Consider the following 20,098-nt stretch of genomic DNA (forward strand, 5'->3'; position numbering starts at 1 on the left):
AACAAGCGCCTCCATGCGTTCCTAAAAAATGAGGAATGTTTATGGCCTCTGCTGAGAATCAGTTTGCAGGGTTGCCTGATGCTTGTTTAATTTTGGCAAAGGGCCCACAGGGATACATAACGAAAATGAACCCTGACATAATTTGGAAAACTCCCTCAGCAACGAACAAACTGTCTCCTCCTCTCAACACATCTGCTGGCTTCCACTGCAGGAAATTTCTGGAAGTTGTGCTCCCTTCCAGGGCAGTGTACCAAGCTTTCTTTGTTTGCTAGGTACAGTTTACTGCATTTCTCCTGAGATTAGAGTTAGGCTTGTGTGAATCCTGGGGCTGGGAGGCAAGCCTGCCCCCAGCGGCCACTCCGAGGTACACAGCAGTCCTGAATGTCACAAAGCAAGACCTCCGTGCGGAGCCTTCCAGGTCTGTGTGGTTTAGCTGCTGGGCAGGATGGTGGCTCCTAAAGCTCACGCCTTGGGCTGCAATCCTGTGAGAGCCACACTTTGCTCCCCTTAGGGCAGCCAAATCAGGGTAACGTTAAGCTTTCCCCACAAAGCCTAGAGATTTGAATTCACATGCTGATAACGAAAACACGGCAGACCCACCTGATTTAAGCAAAACATGTTGATTTGGGATCGGAGGCAGCCCTGCGTTCAAGCTGTTCTTTTTAGCTTTCTGAGTCTGTTTCCTCATTTGTAAAACGGGCCTCATAATTCTACAATGAAAAGCAAAGCTCTTTTCAGGCTTCCATGAAGAAGTACATGGAAGTTGATAACTACAAAGTCTGTTTCTACCAGGAAGGGTACCACATGACAAGACTACCTTTTCCCATTGCTTAAGATTTGTGTCTGAATTCACAGCATCATTTCTTTGAGTTGTAAGGATTAGTCCCTTGTATTGTTTTCAATAGAACAAGGATCCAAATGGATGGGACACAATACATGTTACTGAATTTCAGGGAAGGGAAATGTTACCTACAGGTGATTGTTCAGGAAAAGGAAGTTCCATCTCCAACAAGGAGGGAGGAGGACAGGAAGGACATAGAAGGAGCTGCCAAGTTCAGCCAGGGTATGGGTGTCTACCACAAGGTAAAGGCAATTGAACCCGGAAAAGGGGCTCACAGAAAAGGAGTAACAAGCCCAAGGTCACACAGGAAGGTACCAGGTTCACAAAGAGTGAACACTGGGCTGTACCCCTGCTCTCCAGTATAACCTTTCCATTGCATAGCACTGCCTTCAATTCTCGAAGATAGATCATAGTTGGGCCATCAGCATTCCTCCTGCAATGCTTGCCTCATCCCGGCCACGCGGCTCTGGGATATGTTGGTACTCAAGTAACCATCTTGTTCCCACAGAAAAGGCCCTAACCCTGTGTGTACCTATTATGTATCACAGAGCAAGTTGTTTGCCATGTCTCAACTATTAATTCCATCTTGTAAGTGCTAACATTTAGCAACAACTGACATCAAGCCACAATCTGGTCAAAATCTGTACTCCATTTATCTCTTGCCACCCACTCACTGCCAATAATAGCATTTTGTTGGAAGTTCCCCTCACAACTATCAGTGTGCTGAAAAGGTGCAGTGTATTGCCCCACGAATGGTTTATTAATTCTAAATTTTGGCTCATTTCAATTCTAGAAAACCCCCAAATGATGTAACGTTCACAGTATTTCTAAGTTTGCTGACTTGCTCTGTTCTCTCAGTGCTCAGCGCTCTGTTTACATTGGGCAAAAGCTGAGGTCACAGAGAAGCAATGCAGAGACCCACAGCTGGCTAGCAGCAAGCCTGAGATCCGAGACCACGTTTGTGCATTTGTTTGAGATTTCCGGCACGTGACTCAGAGTCTAGCAAAGATTTTATCCCTTAGCAAAGGATCAGATTGTCAGCTGGGCTTGCTATTCTTTTCTTGACTTCTTAAACTCATAATTTTCTTCATTTCCTAACTCAGTGTGCAGCCTGTGCTTTGTAAAGTGTGGCAACTTTCACTGTCTGCTGTCACCTTCAGATCACAGATCCCAGAGTAATTTAGCGTTAGAAGGGAACAGAGAGATTGTTTGACAAGGCCGTATCAGATTAACTGCAATTCTAACAAGAGAGTTGGGGAATGAGGGTGGATGGTGCATTTGACAATGCACGCTGGGGTAATTCACCGTGTAATTGGCCAGATGCACAGAAGCCATCAGACCACAGGCACGCCAGGGATGCCTAGCTGAGGAGGATCACACAGCTCCTGCTGCAGCCCTGCTTCTCCCAGAGGGCTTAGCTGGCACCTTGGCTGTGATTAGTTCAGTCTCTGAACAGAGAGCACAATTTGCCCTGGAGAGGGTGGAGACCTATTCCAGGCTCTTTGGAAAAGGTCTTTCTTTTGTGAAAATTTGTAATTCTACAGTCATTGACTTTAGGAACTTTAAGGGACCTCAGATGTGCGCTCCAGTGCTTCTCCAAGTTTGAGGCATAGAAAAGACTGAGAAATTTTCTCAAGAACAGACTCCCTTACTCAGCAGGTCTAGGAAAACACCTGTGCTTGTGTATTTCTAACTGACTTCCCAGGGATGCCCCAGGTTTCTTTTTTTGTGATTCCCACTAAGAAGCAAGGAGTTGCACCTTGGGAGCAGACCGAATAATCCAGAAAGTCTGCCTTAAGGACAAACACTGCAGACTTCATAGCCATGCCTGGCACCAGCTGGCCAATCAGCAGTGGCTGCTACAGGCTTTTGTGGTAACCTCATCTCCAAAGCCCCTCTCAGTGTAGGGGCAGAAACCCAGGGATTGCATTGAATCAGTGTCACAGAAGCCAGAGCTTGAGAGAGGTTTAAAAAAAACCCCACATTCGTAGGAGTTTCCAATTTTCATCACAGACTTCATGTGAAGCCATTGCAGAATATACATTAAGTAGCTTTCCTATAATTTGCAGAACCAATTAGAGTAAAGAAACCGGGAGACTCAGCTTTGCTTGACCTCTAAAACGCTCTGCCACATCTGTAAAAGAATTTCTCTGTGCTTTTGTTTTCTTGTCGATGAGCTGAGAAAGTCTGTTTTTCACAATGGGAAAAGATATGACAGCACAAAGCGTATGTTTTTATGTCACTTGAAGCACTTATTAAAATTGCTGTAATATAACATAAGCTCTCTTCACGATTATCCTTTTTAGAAGTATGTAGGCTCACTAAGGTCCTAGTTATATATTATCTGAAGTTACTAGAGCTGGTTATTTTGAACTGCTATTAATGAAGCTGTTTTTGTTTTTACTACATGGAATGCATCTAGCCTGTGACAGTATGCATAAGGCTCAGGGTATTGGGCAGGGCAGGGACAAGGGCATGGGTCAAACCAGTGAAATTTGCTGATGTTGTATGATTTGAGATTAGATGGCTGCCACTAGTGGCAAGACTCCATGTTTCCTCACTTATGTCCAGAGATGGAGATTCAACAAACTTTCCTTTGCCTGGGATTTCCGGTTCACTCTTGGATTTCCAGGAACATGGAGAGGCAATATCTAACACTGCTAGAGTAGAAGACACAAATTCAACCACAACATTCATTATAAGGAGTTGGAAAAATTATAAAGAATTATATATAGTGTGTGTGTATAGACACACACACATTCACTCCCAATTGTAATTTTAAGTTACCAAGTATGATAGCATGTTAGCTTCTGTTACCACCATAATTATACGTCAGACACAACAATAACCTACTCAAATGGCTTAAAGCAACTTTTCAAATAACATAACTTTATTTTAAAGATGAGGAAACTAAAGTTCAACTACGCTGTGGAGCTTGCCCAATGTAATGCAGCTAATCAGCATAGAAGATAGAATTCTAAGCTGATTCAAAAGCTCATGTATTCAAGATTTAATTAACCATAAGAATGTTCTTACTAGATTGGGCTTCAGAATACTACTACACAAAGACCATATGCAAAATGTAATTTCACACCGTAATTATCATCATAATAAAAATCTCTTTATAGATGCATTAATTTGAAAGCAGACAGACTTTTCTCCTATAACTACATGAAGCCAGAATTAGCTCTGAAAACTTAGATTTGCTGATGGTTGCAAGTCTTTCCCTTCTCCGTCTTTGCTCCTGTTGACAGATAATAAAACGTAACATCTTAAATTACCTTTTGTTTCTGCCTACTTGTAAGGATAAATAACCAAACATAGTCCCCAAACTAAGCATAAGAAAAAAGTACTATTCAGTTTCTTTCTTCAGGCAAATAGTGATATCTTAACTTCAGACACTTCCCTTACAGGTGGAAACTAGAAGACTCAGAATCCAGGAACTGGAGAGGGTGGGGAGCTTCCTGCCATGGGACCACAGCAGGCAGATGTTTGTCTATTTGGATGCATTTACTTGTTTTCTAACAAGCTTGGAGTCCATTTCAAAACATGCAAACAAGAGAAAAGCATGACTTTCCCAATGATCTGAGAAGATTAAATGACAGCTTGCAGTGATGGCCTGCCAGTAAATCTGGAAAGTTGACCTGATTGCTGTCCAGATGCATCAGCCACAGGAACATGGAAGGATAGAAAGGGAAGGAGGCCATGGCTGACAGCCACCTCTGTCCCCTCTTAGAGATGGACACTGACCTCATCCTTGACAATGCCTCTGAGTTCCAGGGGAGAGCGTAGCTTCTCTCCCACTGAAAGGTATCTATTCCTTGCCCCCTTCTTCTAGTGCACGTTAGAAATCATTGACTGGAATATTCCAGACCTTGCAGAAAGGAACAAAAACAGATGTCTTCTTTATCATTATATAAAAATGGATGGGGAAATTTTAATTTACTAGGTAGATGGCAGTATAAAAATCTTTCTCAAGTCATCCCCCAAAAAAACTAGGAGCTGGGTAAAACAGCTAATGGGAAAGATCAGTCCTCTCTCTCCAGTCTGGGACCACAGCAGGTGGTCTCAAGTGTTAAAACTTCTTTGAATTTGCAGGATTGGATAGTTACACACAATACCTACTGTCTGAAACTGGTCCAAACATAGAGTGTAGGGATGAGGGATGTTCCCTGTAAAAACCTAGTTCCGTTCCCTGCTTCCTGAGGATTTCTGATAACAGAAGCTGCCTTGTCATAAAAAAAGTCTGTTAATTTTTATTTATAATACATATGTTTTCCTTCATTGTTTCAGAGGCTTTCAAATTGATCCCGATTTCTTTTCTTTGCTTGTTCAAAGAAAAGGACTCTCTGCCTTCACCTTTAATTGAAATTAGGAGCTTCTATTTTGTTAGGAACTAGCCAGAAAGAATTCTGCCAAACTCCAAAGCAGTATATTCATCTTGCATTTTAATTATGCATTAATAACGTTAAATGCAACAATGTAGATGTACTCCTCACCCCCTCCTGGTTTAACAGTTGTTTTCCTATTTCAATTCAATTTTTTTGTAATAATCAAATCAGTGATCTATGCTTCATAAATCACTACTAATGAATTACGTACAAATTAATTTTTATGTAAAAGGGAATTATTTGCATAAAAAATAAATTTGTTGATGTGAATAAAAGAAGTTCAAGACATGAAGGCATAAAAAATTAGAAATGGTACTTAAGACTGTTCAGTGCAGAGCAACACTGATGAATTTGTCACAGTAAAGCCTACGTAATAGGGAAAAAAATATTTCTAGCACTACATTAAAATCACAGTTTGCACAGTGTCCCAGCAGATTTTTTGCCAGGACCATTTTTCCTTATCCATCATTCCTATATTATGCCACGCATTTAAAAATGGCAACTGGTTAATGTAGCTTAAAAGGAATGGGAAGACAGTTTTTCACATAAATCTAAAAGGAACTTAGCACTGGAACCTGTAGGCTGAGCTCTTCAATGTTATTTTGACCACCATAATTATGTTTGAATTTTTCAGTATAAATGGCCCTCAGGTCAACTTCTGATTCAGGCTGCCAGTTTCAATGTCGGACCATCTCTGTTACACCTGTTCCGCGTTTTTGTATGATCTGCCTCATCGGGCGTGAATGCGTGATTCCAGACTTAATCAAATCTGTTTTAGAAAGGTTTGCTTTGAACACATACTTGGTACTAACTGTAGTGTTCAACATTAGTCACCCAGAGCAAGAAAATGCAGTCCCTGTCTAAACGTTACACTTCAGGAAAAAAACATGGATTCGATGAACTTGCTGCAAGAGGGTTGGCCCTTGGTGCAGTTAACAGACTTTACTAGGTCAATCTAGGTTTTCTGGATAAAGAATATAGAGCCACAGATTATAATCAGGATTAGAATGTTTTTTTCAGAGGTCGGTATCCTTTATTGCTATGTTCCTGGGCTTTGACAGGGATGGGGACCCAATCTGAGATAGTCAGATGTTATTGGAGCATCAGTTCCTTTGGAGGCTCTTGCTTACTGAAAGTCTTCTCTCTGTTACTTCTCAATTAGTTTGAACTTTATTAAAATCCTTACATTTTAAAGTACTTTGGAAAGAAAAATCTCACTTTTCTCTTTCTCGCCTCATGTATACTTCTCCACTCTTCTCAAACCAGCATTGCCACTTGAAATAGCTTGTTCCTCACCAAAATCATTTTGCTATACCTACTTTATCATATGGGTATTTTTTTTGTCAGTCCCAGAATGTTTTTACTTTGAGTTGACTTTAGGACCATTAAGATCATTCATAAGGAAGAAATTATGTGATTTCATAATATAGAATCAGTTTACTAAGGAAAATCTAGTCCTACTACCAACAACTCATTAGAATTTTAAAATTGAAAATCACGTCAACTAGGCAGTCCCGGCCTTACAGCCACTAGTATCTATAATTATTTCTTCATTCTATGCTGAAAGTAATTAGGAAAAAGAGCACAGAAATTGATTTTGTAAATATAGTTTTACTACTTATCGAGGTTGGAATTCGCTGTGATTTTCTGGATTATAATGAAAATCATTTTCAACTAACTGGGGTATTACTAATGCCATCTTTGCCAGCTGCTTGTAAGATTTCATACATTTCACAGTAGCCTAATACAAAAAAAGACGGAGTATCAAGAATCTCAATCCTTCTTCCTGCTGACTTTTTAAACCTACTGCCCGTGTGAAGCCCTGTAGATGTCCCAGCTGTATTCCTCCCAACCCCCGTATTTACTTTCTAGTTCTAAATTCTCAGCATTGGTTGCTATTTACCCATTTTCTTCACTGTAGGTGTTTGAAGGGTCAAAGATATTGGCCTTTCCTTGCTCTTCTGGAATCCCCATCTTATATTCTGCTGGTGTGAACTTTGTCAGAATCCCTAGTGCCAGCTGGGTAGTTTCAAAGTGTTTTTCTTTTGGAAAGAGGGCATTGGGCATTCCCAGGTGGTTAACATCACTGCCTTAGTATTTCAAGTCATTCAGGTCACAATGTCATTTCATTGAAGATAAAACAAAATCTTCTACCCACACAATAGGAAATTGTACCATTTGGATTTCTTGATTTTTTTTTCAGTTTCTTACTCTTTTCTTGACTATATGAGGGGTGAACTGGGATTTAAAATAGTTCCTTTCTCCTTTCACTATGTAAGAATGTAATATTTGTTAGGTCAAGAAGATAATTTGTGTAAAGCTACATCACCGTGGAATATGGCAGACATTTCTCCAGAGTGTATTACACACACAGAGAAAGGTACAAGACAGGAAGCAGAAAGCCTCAAGTCTGTCAGCAGTAACTGGTTATTACATAAAATAATGCCAACTCTTTGATGTTTATTGCAGTGTTTTTTTTTTAAGTACAGTGGAGCTTGGTTTGCTAAGTATGTTTTTTTTTTTATTGTTGCTTACATTGTATTATGTAGTACAGTTTTATAGGCGCTGGGGATTCCCCCCACCCCTCCCATACCCCTCCCCCCATGGTGGATTCCTCCACCTTGTTGCATAACCATAGTTCAAGTTCAGTTGAGATTCATTGCTTGCAAACACATGCCTAGCATAAAGTTCAGCGTCTTATTGTCCAGATAAGTTCAGTGGCCTCTTGGGGAGACCTTCTATGGTCTGAAGATAGGTCTAACAGAGTAAAGATCCGGTCAGTTAAAAGCCCCAACAAGGCCTCAGTATCAATATACAACATTATGGAATTAATTGACATAGTATTGGGTAAACAATATGTTAAAAATAATGCAAGTTCCATTCTTCGAAACATCTGGGTTGAGACAGTATCAATGACAGGTTCAAAAAATAACAAACAACCATACAAAAATTACAGGTTAAATCAAGGCAAACATGTGGTATCTAATCTTTTGGGATTCACTCATTTCCCTTAGCATTATAGTTTCCAGTTGTGCCCATTTAGCCAAAAAGAACTGCATTTTGTTTTTTTTAATAGCTGAGTAGTATTCCATGGAGTAGATGAACCAAAGCTTTCTTATCCAATCTTCTGCTGATGGGCATTTCGGTTGCTTCCATGTTTTTGCAATTACTGATTGTGCTGCAATGAACATAGGGATGCATGTTGGTTTGTCGTAAAACAGGTGTTTTGGATATATTCCTAGGAGTGCTATTGCTGGGTCATATGGTATGCAGATTTTGAGTTGTTTGAGTGTTCTCCAGACTGATTTCCATAGAGGCTGTACCAATTTGCAGCTCCACCAGCAGTGGAGTAGGGTTCCCTTTTCCCCGCATCCTCGCCAGCAAGCGTCGTTGGTGTTCTTGTTTATGTGGGCCAATCTTGCTGGTGTTAGGTGGTACCTCATCGATGTTTTAATTTGGATTTCCCTTATTGCTAGGGAGCTAGAACATTTTTTCATATGTTTGTTTGCCATTTGGACTTGTTCCTTTGTGAAATGTTTGCCCATTTCCCGTGCCCATTTCCTGAGTGGCTTGTTCGTTTTGGTTTTTTGGTTGTTTTGAAGTTCTTTGTATATCCTGGAAATTAGCCCCCTATCGCCTATATCGTGTGCAAAGATCTTCTCCCACTCTGTGGGTTGCTTTTTTACTTTGTTGATTGTTTCCCTTGCTGTACAGAAGCTTCTTAGTTTGATGAGGTCCCATTTGTTTATTCTGTTCTCAACTGCTATTGCTTTTGGTGTCCTTCTTAGAAAGTCGGAACCTACTCCTAGGTCTTGCAGGGTATTTCCTACATTTTCCTGCAAGAGTTTGAAGGTTTCTGGATGTAGGTTTAGGTCTTTTATCCATGTAGATTGGATCTTGGTGTATGGTGATAGATGTGGGTCTATCTTTTTGTTTCTACAGGCTATCAGCCAGTTGTCCCAACAACATTTACTAAAGAGGCCTTCCCACTTTATTTCCCCATGTTGTTTAAAGAATTTTGGCATGGAGATAAGATGCATGAGAATGAAACTTCTTAACCTCGATTTAATGCAAATTCATCAGCATTAGCACCATCACAAAGGCCAGTGTGGGAAAAGCCTCCTGGAGAAAGCCTGCTTTCCAAGCATTAAATATCTGACATAATCAGTGTGCAAACTGCCATCATTCATAAGAATCATTTGTCAGCACTTGAATCTTGCGTAATAAGCATATAACTAGGTAAAGTGTAATTTAAAACAAAAGTTTGTTTCAGATAACTAGGAGAGTTCCTTTATTATGCTGTTAAAGAAATCTTTGTCAGTCATAGAAATGTAAGTTACAGTTTAAGACTGGGAAGTGAGCCATGTAGACCACTGGACCAACACAAGGCCTACAGCACACTTGTTGTTTCCAAAGGCCTCCTGGGAATTCTGCTGCAGGCTTCAGTTTGGGATCTGCTGAAACACATCCACCGACCTACTACTTGCATTAGACTTTCCTGTTGATTTTAAGACAGGTTGAGGCAGCATGGAGTATTGTTCACTTAGATCATCATCAACAGCCCAGAAATGTTAATACAACTCTTAGCATTTTAAGTAACTCAATTTTTCCGAGATTCAGTTTCCTTCCCTGTCAAATGAGAGTATAGCCTATTCTGCTTTGCTATAGTAGCTATATCATTAAAAAAAAAGGCCTCATATTAAAAATCACCTTTTAAAATATGTATTTCAAAAAAGGAAGGAAGGATAATTGCATTGAATTTAACATGAAGATTGTAATTCATTGTTAAGAATTGTTTAATAAAGAGCGTTAAAAGTAAATAAACATAAACATGGATTACCTGGAGGCGTTCCAAAATCCATCATTTAATGTATAAAAGAATGTATAAAAGAAGCTGTCAAGCTCTTCTGTAACCTTTGCCTTGACCTTGTAACTTTGTTCTGATCACAGTTCTTGCCCTCTGAATAAAAGAATGGCAGTAAGCAAAAGAAGGACAAGAAAGATAGCCAGTTTACTCAGCAGCACTGGAATACAGCAGCTGCTGGCTCTTCTAGGTCCCAGTTAAAAAGAGGAACACCCAACATGTCCTTTACAATGAAAATCTGATTACATGAATGAATTTCTTTAATTTTGAGTTATGAAAAATCATTGCAGGCGAAATATCTCTGCTTCCTTCCCAGTCCTACTTATATTACATAGTTGTTAAAGATCTTAAATAAAGTGACTTGTGCCTTAGGAAGCATTGGGTCTCAAATGACAGAAAACTCAGCTCATTCAGACTAGTGAGAGAGAGGTAGGGAGAGCAGAGCGTGGGAGAAGGATGAGAGTGGAGAAGGGAAGGGTGCTGCTGAGACTGCCTCAGTTGCTGTGCTATTAGTGTGGGAAGGTGAAAAGAGAATGGATCGCAATTCCTACTCTAACACTTGATTCACTGTACATTTACTAAGTTCTTAAGCTCTCTGTGCCTTATTTCCCATGCATAAGATCAGTGTCACCTCCAAGGGACTATAGGAGACCTGAAAGAGATCAACAAGTGAAAGGTTCGGTCCTGACTTCCAGTTCTTTTCCCTGCGGTAGAAATGGTATGTCTGTTAGGGCACCGTGAAAAATGGTTTCCCAGATGTCGCTCTAGAAAGGGAACTGTAACACTGGAGAAAGAAGCCTTTGAGAAGGATAAGAACTTAAGAAGTGACCTCCTAAATGTCCTGTTTTCAGTGTTACCAAATCAAATCCATCTGCTTGATGCCTCAGAAAAGCAAAATGAATTGTTGTTAAAAGTAACAAGATTAGTTTCCTTATTCAGCAGTTGTTATGCACCTACTGTGTGCCAGATCCTATGCTAGATGCTTGGCGATATAGCAGTTCATGAGACATACTTTGTGTCTTTTCAGCAAGAAGTATAGAGCAGGGGGAGGACACCGAGAAAATTATAACTATAAGTGACCAGGATTAATTTGGAATATCAAAATATGGTAAGAAAGGAAGGAAGGAATGCCAGGCCCTCCACCATCTGCCCCACTAGCCCTGGAAATGTCTCCATCTTTCTATTCTTTGTCTCTGGGCTATGTGTTCCTGTATGATCTGTATGATATTACTACAGATGGCAAATTCCATGCTTCCTCTACTTGTGAAATAAAAGATAGATTCTATTCATCTCCATCAATTGGAAGTAACTGACTATAGACTTACTACATTTAGTACATTTATAGGTATACTAAGCAAACCAATGCATATAGTATACTATCTACAAAGCGTTGTTCTCTTTCTTGCAGTCACTGACATTTAAAAATATGGTGATATCAAAGTTATAAAATTCATTTAACTAGTGCATGGTATTTAAAGAGACAACAGAAGGTCAAATCTTTCATTTTATGTACATTTAGTGTACGTTATAATAAGATTAGTTACTTTTTGTTTTGAATTTATTTTGCTATTGAGTGCTATTTATCAACTCTGGGAACTGATATTGATGTTTCTCTTTTTACATATGAAAAACTGAACTCAGAAAGGACAAGTGGTTAACCCAAGTTTTCAAAGAATACAAAATATCTGAGCAGTGAGCAGAGATTAATTCATTTGTAACATCGCAGCATATTTTACAGCTTATTTGACTCAAAATATCTTACATATGAATTTGTAGTACAGAATCATTATACCACATTTGCAAGCTGATTTTTAATATATGATCTTGACAATATTCGTTTAGCCTTCTGTATAATTAGGAAATCCCAGAACATTGTATTTTTTTTAATTATGTGTTTGATTATGTCTCTTGATTTCATGTATCATTCTTACGTGTTGCTGGCTCTATCCCTTGATTTATATTTCTTTTCAGTCATACTTAAAATTTAGTATCTCATGATTCACCACCAAAATAAATATAGTCCTAGGAAGGTATTTTGGTGAAGTGTTTAAGTCATCGCTGGGAGCAACCACTTTCCGTGTCAGAATGCTTAATTCCCTTAACTCACTGCACTTCAGAATCAGCTCCTACTGATGCGTGCTGCAGGAACAGCAGAGGATGGTTCAAATACTTGGATCACTGCCATCTAGGTGGAAAACATTGACCAAGTTCCAGGTTTATGAGCTTGGCCCAGTCTTGGCTGCTGAGTACACTCAGCAAGTGTGCCAGCAGAGAAAACAATCTCATCAGTTTCTCAGGTGTACAAAGAAAATGAAATTCGGTAAATATTTAAAATTTAATGTTATTCTTGTAAACAGCATCTGGTTATCTGTAACTGAGAGAAACTTATTAAAACTAAGTCACCCCTCTTAACATAGCATCTTTTCAAAATCCTAGTATTTAGAGATCATGGTATTAGTTCCCCACCTTTATTTTTAACATCACAAGAAGTCATCATCCAAGGGAATTATTTTATTTTCTGCACAACCAACTTAGTTCTACTCTGAAAGCCCAGAATTCAGTTGAACAGAACTCTAAGTTCATCTTTTTCTCTAATCCATCCTTATTGTCTCCTCTGAGATCAGTCATTCCCCCACTCATACCTTCACCATCAAGAGACTGCTTTTGTTCTAACCTCAGTTTTGTTTTGGAAATTCTCATGTGGCTTGCATTTATTTTGTTTGAAATTGTTTTTCTTTTATCCTATTTGTATGAACATTATAATTATAATTAAGCAAAAAGGTATCTGCTATATAATGGGATATTCCAGGAAGGGTCAGGAAAGCAGAACTCAAACTACAAATTTATTTTGATATAAGAAAATTCAGACTATGTAGAATGTAAATGTTATGAGAAAGTTATGCCCAAATTTAAAAAATTATACTCATTTTGAGTTGCAATTCCCAAAATATTTCCGTAGGACCCTCATGGAAGAAGCACTTGATGGTTACCCACTACTTCTACTTGTGAATTTGTCAATAACTCATACATTAGCTAGATATTGTGAGCACAATTTAGTGGTTAATCCCCTGATATTGCACTCCTAGTAGAGTTTAATTTTTATGTATTCGTATTAGTGCCACATAAATTACTTAAATATGTTTCATCTTTATATTTCTCTGCATGCTCTTAAGTAGAAATAATAAAAATAATAGCATCAGACTATTATCGTATTATCATTATAGTAATCATTTTGGTCTGGATTATTGAACCATGTAATAGATGGAGAAACAAACTGAAATAGCCTACAGAGACAGAGTCATAATTCAAACTCAGATAATGTCATTATACCATTATCTGTCACTAGTACTGCAATAAATACTACCTAGTATGACTGTCACAATGCCTTACACGGTAAGAAACAGCAAAAGCCAGGATTGATTTCCCTTATGGATTTCTCTTCTTTGCAGATGGATCCCCATGAGAATATCTTACTGAGCACTCTTGAGATAAAAAATGAAATGGCCACATCTGAGGCTGTGATGGGACTTGGAGACCCCAGGAGCACAATGCTGGCCTATGATGCCTCCAGCATCCAATATCGAAAAGCTGGATTGCCAAGGCATAGTTTCGGCCGAAATGCTCTGGAACGACATGTGGCACAAAAGAAAAGTCGTCTGCGGAGACGTGCCTCCCAACTGAAAATCACCATCCCCGACTTGACTGATGTGAATGCCATAGATCGGTGGTCGCGCATATTCTTCCCAGTCGTTTTTTCCTTCTTCAACATTGTCTATTGGCTTTATTACGTGAACTAAAACATGGCATCCCGTGCAAAGCAAGGACTAGATTCCTCCTCAAACCAGTTGTACAGCCTGATGTAGGACTTGGAAAACACATCAATCCAGGACAAAAGTGATGCTAAAATACCTTAGTTGCTGGCCTATCCTGTGGTCCATTTCATACCATTTGGGTTGCTTCTGCTAAGTATTGAATACACTGAGGTCCTTGTCGTTTGCCAGTTAAAATGCAAATGATTCGTATACCTACTAGCAAGATTGAAGTTTATACTCTGTCTTATCTGCTTAATGTGCAGCTTGCTCAGAGACAAAATATGTAGAAGATATTCTTAAAAGACTGGATAGCATTGCTGGTCATTTCACTCAGAGGAGGCCATAGCCAGTACTCTTCCTTTCATTGCCAAGGTTGACATGAAGTTGAGATGGCACTGTGCTTAATGAAACATTATTTGCAATGCCATGCAAACATATTACTTAAAGATGAGCAGTTATTATCTTAATAAGGTAATAATGATATCGGTGGAAGAAATTCCTCTTGGACTCTAGAAAATTCTTAGATGGGGCAGGATAGGGGTGTCAAGGCAGACATGAAGAACCGGTTGACCAGTCTCTGCTTGAACATAAAGAATCAACTATTATGTCTTTCATTCTAGAACTTAGAAATGGAGTGGCTTTGAACATTGTACTGCATGGTGGCCAAGTAAATTTTTGCTAAGCAATTATTTTACAGTTGGATAAACGAGAGTTAGCAATGCAAAGCAAAGTAGAAAATCCAGACGTGATTATTATAGCAAGACCCTTATCAGCTCCACACCCCTGATCTATAACACGGTCCGTTCTGTAGCAAAGTATAAAAAGAGAGGACTATTTTTCCAGCCTCACAAGCTTTTGACCAAATACTCAGAGAGGTTTGTATAGTGTATTTAGCCAAAAAAAAGGATCATGGATCACGTAAGTTAGAATTAAAAGCATCTTAGATGCTCAAGGTTAATTGGGAGTCATTCTAATATACAAATATAATACATAAAGCTTGTAATCAGACTGTTTTTCTTAGACAATGTCAGTTGTCTCTGCAGCATTTCCCTCTAAATTTATTTCTAAATTTAATAGGTCATTTCACAGAGGATTTATTTGTTCATTTCTTTAAATGGTGAATGGTCCTCTGCAGGTTTTTTTTTTTCTTCTGAAATTCCCACTATATTCTTAGGAGACAGAAAAAATTAAGTCTTTGGAGAGAGAAAGTGAACTGTGTTTTCATATGTACAATGAAGTTCACCTTTCTGTTTTCAAAGCACACAATACTTGAAAGAGTATGTGCACTGAGGAGTGAGTTTGGGTGTCCATGAGTTTCACTTCTAAAGGGTACCTGCAGTGATTATGCAAACAACCTGCATAACCATGGAAAAGTGACAACTACTGAAAACTAGGGTAACATCCAGGTCATTGAAACATGGTGAATGTTATGAGCCTCAGTATTGCAGAAAAACATATAGCTGGTAAAACCACACAAGCACGATATTACTGTTTTTATTCTATCTTTGTTATAACATTGTGCTTCTTTCTGTACTAATTGGCATAAGCACTCATAGGTTGGACAGAAAAGACAACAAGCTTATGCATTTTATTTCTATCAATGGGAGGCTCATATTGTGTTTTTCTTGTATAAAATAGTGAATTGCTAAATTTTCCTTGAAGTTTGAATGAACACTCTTTTAGAGGATGGCTTTGCTATTACTATTTAGAATAAAAAAAATCTTGTTAGCAGAGTAATAGCCTAATTGTATATAGTAACCAAGGCCAGCATATAACTGTGGATAAAATGTATGATTTTCTCTCCTCATGGTTTAACAGCTTAGACTATGATAAAGTACTCTTGTCCTTCAATTTGGTCACAAAATAACAATGAGATGAAATATTTATTGCTGAATTTTTGTGAATTTTCCCAATGTTGGATGCTATTTTTTCCACCAATATGGGAATCTCTCTCTTCCTTTGGAATTATATACTTGAATACCTATGAATATAATTTTTGGGCAGAATCTGACAAGGTTCTTCCCTCGGCTCAGAATAGATATTTCTCTAGTTTTTCCAGGGACATACTTCTCCTCGGCAAACATTTTGAGGCATCACAGTAATAGAAGTGCCTGTCTCTTGTTGCAAGGGGCTAAAGTTTGAGTAAAACAAAACAAAACAAAAAATCAGGAAGGAGCATATTGATAACTCAGGGGCACAACTCCAAAATGCCATTATGAAAAGGTTTTTTCTAGAGATAATCCAGAGCCCAAGTCTAGAAGTGGGCTTCTATTTGCAATTACTGTAAAAAGCCATAAACAACTCCTTGTTATTGTCATTTACGGTTTCAGCAAAATTGTAGAGATCCAGAAAAGTCAAAAGTATGTTCTGTATCCCAGCGGAGGGAAGCTTTCTCACAGCGTGAGCCTCGTATGACCCAGGCATTTGTTTCTGTTTGCAGTGATGCAAGGAAACCAAAGGAGAAAAGATGAAACCTTGATTGGAACCAACGCGCTAGAGCGAAAACCGTGCATTGGCATTCCATAACGATGTAGGTAGAAACAACTGACTCATCCTGTCCAGAAATAACAGTAGAGGTAGAATTTATAATTCTTGTGCTCAGTGGCTACTCTAGTTGAATTAAAATGCGGTCATCAAATACAAGGAAGGGTGCTAACCTGAGACATCTAGAAAGACCGATAAGCCGGAGATCCAGAGACTAAGAACTAAAGGACCACAATGGTGTATTTTTGCAATTCTAATATGGTATTACTATCAGTTTATACATATGTATAGTTTTTCTTTTGATTATAAAATAGCCAGATAGCCAGCAATTAAGGTGTTTTTCATCTTTATGAAATTCATAGGCAAATTCTGACTCTAAAATGCACAGTCTCAATGAAATCTTTGATCTCAATCTGTATATATGTATATTGTACATGACTGCTAGTAGGTATGAAATGCATTTCAGAATTGAAAACTCATGCAACATAATCATGTGTTTGCATAGGAATGTTACAGTTCTTTCTACTGCAATTTAATAACTGGGGAAAAGACTCAAGCTGTACCATCTAGACCTTTCCTCTACTCATTTCTTCAAAAGCAGTGCTAAGTAAAATAATAATAATAATAAATGGTTTATGAACCAAATGACTTTACATTTTAGCATTAGGAAAACACACACACAAACTGTCGGCTTCAAAAGCACAACACAAAAAGAAAGTGCAGTGGAACTCATATGGGGAGATAAATTAAGTTTATTTGAAGTGAGATCTGCATTAAATGTTCAACTAGGACAGTTTTTATTTTCTGTAGGTAACTGTTCCAATTTTATGATTCATATTCAATAAAAAAATAGCAAAGCAACATAATGACAGGTCTTACAACATATCTCGATGTATATATGTGTATATATAGATTCATGCAAACATACATATATATGCATTCATATGTTGGGAAAAAAGGAATAAGCTAATACATTTTGTTTCCTTCATTAAACCAGTGTAATAGTATATTTAATTTGGCAGTCAACCATCAACCTATTGAAATAAGTAATACAGGGTACTGAGTATTCCTCTGTCAGTAAACCAATGCCTCCAGTTCTTAAGAACCATTGCACAGTTTGACACTACACTAGGACTGTACCTCGGAACACCAGAAGCTAACTAGCTTTCACATTGCTTATCTAATGGCTCTTTTTCCAGAAATAAATAGTGATATCCATTGATGATTTGAAAACAAACATATTAGAAAATGGAAAACAAAAATCCTCTTGGGAGGAAGAACAAAACAGAACTAAACCTCACTTTTGTTGGGTTAGGGGACATTACAACTGTAGCAATCATGCCATTTTGCTAAGTGTACAGAGTACATTTAATGTGAGCCACCATGACTCCACTGAGTGTGTGTAAATATTTAAACAGATTTCTTAAATATTTTTAACTTCTGATTTGTATTTTATGGTAAGGCAATGTACTAATTCTGCTTACTGCTTATGTCAGTGTGTTACAATGTTGTGTAAATAATTAAATATGCTGTAAATGAATGGTCTTTAGGTACAGATAATTGTTCAGTTTTTTCCTTTAATTTTTTTTTTACTAGATAAAGTTACTGGAGTGCCACAGCAGAATAATTTAAACACCCTTTTGCATATATGGTTTGGGAATCCCAGACAGAAGGGTTTTAGTTCACTCTCACACATACGGCCACAGAGTCTGTTTCTCTCTCTTTCTCTTTCTCTCTGTCTTTCTCTTTGTCATTTCTTCTCTAGTGTATTACCACATACACACACACACACACACACACACACACACTCTACAGTATTTTACTCCCTTGCTTGTTCATTCTGTCTCCCTCTATGAGAAATGCTCTAGTGTTTTTAGCCAAGTAGCCTATGTAGCCAAGAGACAGCCTTAGAAATGGCAATTGGGAATATCAGAAAGTGTAATTGATAAGATTTTTTGTATGTCAAAGGAACCAAAGTTTGGAACTTTGTAACAGTGACACTACAGAAAATAAAAATGTTTATTCCTATGCTCTCCAAACATTTGGTACAGACAGTACATTCTAGAACACTTTTTAAAATAATAGCATTTTGTCCTTTGATAGTGTTAGTGCTCCTATCAACCAAAGAATCCAGAATTACTAAAAAAACAAAAAGGTTTAAAAAGAGGGAAAACGGAAGACGCTGCTTCACACCAAAGGTTTAAAAATATTTCCAAATGCACTAAGAACGTTGTAAAACGAGAACAGTGAATCGACAGGATGCTGATTAAGGTATTTGCCATAATCAAATAATTTATTTAAAAAGCAACACTGCTACATAGTTATTTGTTTTTTAGAAATCAAAGTAGAACTTTTTCTGTAGCTAGACATGTGCAGCATTCTGACATCACATTTTATTTTGCTTCAAGTACATTTTGAGAAAAAGATAAATAGGATCTAAATTGATGAAAACCAAAATTTTATATCCTTTGAGCTCTGTGACAGAATGTCGCTCCCTTGCCACATGCCGTATAACCTGATGCCCACAAGTGTACCACATGAAAAAAGCTGACACGTCCATCAGCGTGTAACTTACTTTTTACTTTCGTGATTCTGGATTAGTCATTATCATTTTTAGAATAATTCACTCTGAGTTGCTTAGTTTAAATCTCATTACATTTTATTTTTTTTTCTGCATGGGTGTTTAAATAGTTCTGTTATAAATATTGTCCCTGCAAAATTCTAAATTGTCCTTTTATAAAAAGTGACATCTAATTTCTTCACAATGTAGTGAGTATCAGCCTTACTAATGACCTAATAGCCTTTCTTAACATGCGCATAATGCACATTTTTTTCAGTGACTAGAAAATGCAAAACACAAGTGGATATTGTAGATTGCACCTATTTTCATGTCTTTCTAAAAACAGGACTAAGAAAATCTCTGGGATATATGAGATAGTAAAACTATGGGGATTATAAATGAATAGCACATGAAAATTATTTTCTTGAAATTAAACTTACTGCAGCCAGTTTAGCATGTAAATATATATTAATGTTGGCTAGTGTGTCATTCTTGAACTAAGAAATATAAATAAAAATTAAAAGGTTTGTGTGTGGTTTCATTGTGTCCAGAATAGTTATTTTTTGAACTATTATGAAAGTTGCAGTACAGAATGATAGCTTTTGTGAAAAGTTCGGGAGTTTGGGGGCATTCTGGCAGGAAAATGTGAATTTTTAACTGTGATTTTTCCTTTTCTAAAGGCATGTATTATGGTCTCGGTAAGTTCGCCTCCCATGTTGGGTAGTTGTAAATACTCAACTACTAACCTGTAAGAATCCTTTAGTGTATTACCAGGCACACTTAGTAAAGATCTGTAAATAGCAGATGCTCTTGTTAATTATCACTGTTCTGGAATACTTAGCTTATATCTCACAAGTGCTCTGGCTATATCTAAAACTTCACAGAAATTATTAAATGATCTCTTCATTTAGGTATTTTCTGTTCAGGATAACTAAGAACAAGTTTTGATCGTAAAAACATGACTGACATATTTTTAAATTTATTTAACATTCAACATGTTAAATAAGATGTTAACATGTCAACAAGATGTTCTGTTCACCAATTCCATCTTAATTTAAGCTTTGCATAGCTCTGAAAACAGAAGAAATTGAAGCGCTGGAAGCAGAAGCACATTGTTACTTGTAATTGGAAGAACCTGGATTTCTA

General features: G+C 37.8%; 1 protein-coding gene across 3 annotated transcripts in view; it reads left to right on the top strand.

The window, feature by feature from the left end:
• The window catches only part of GABRB2 (gamma-aminobutyric acid type A receptor subunit beta2), a 194,547-nt gene extending 180,153 nt beyond the window's left edge, over positions 1-14,394 (top strand). For 2 of the 3 annotated variants that reach the window (XM_040975725.1, XM_040975722.1), the window contains exon 10: positions 13,546-13,893. In XM_040975725.1, coding sequence (XP_040831659.1) covers positions 13,546-13,893 — 348 coding nt within the window. Of the gene's footprint in view, positions 1-13,545 lie in introns of all 3 variants that reach the window. The other variant, XM_040975726.1, reaches the window with a different exon arrangement.
• The last annotated feature ends 5,704 nt before the right edge of the window (positions 14,395-20,098 follow it).

This window comes from Ochotona curzoniae, unplaced genomic scaffold (assembly GCF_017591425.1).
Source record: "Ochotona curzoniae isolate NIBS_2020 unplaced genomic scaffold, NIBS_Ocur_1.0 contig_1, whole genome shotgun sequence".
NCBI lineage: Eukaryota > Metazoa > Chordata > Mammalia > Lagomorpha > Ochotonidae > Ochotona > Ochotona curzoniae.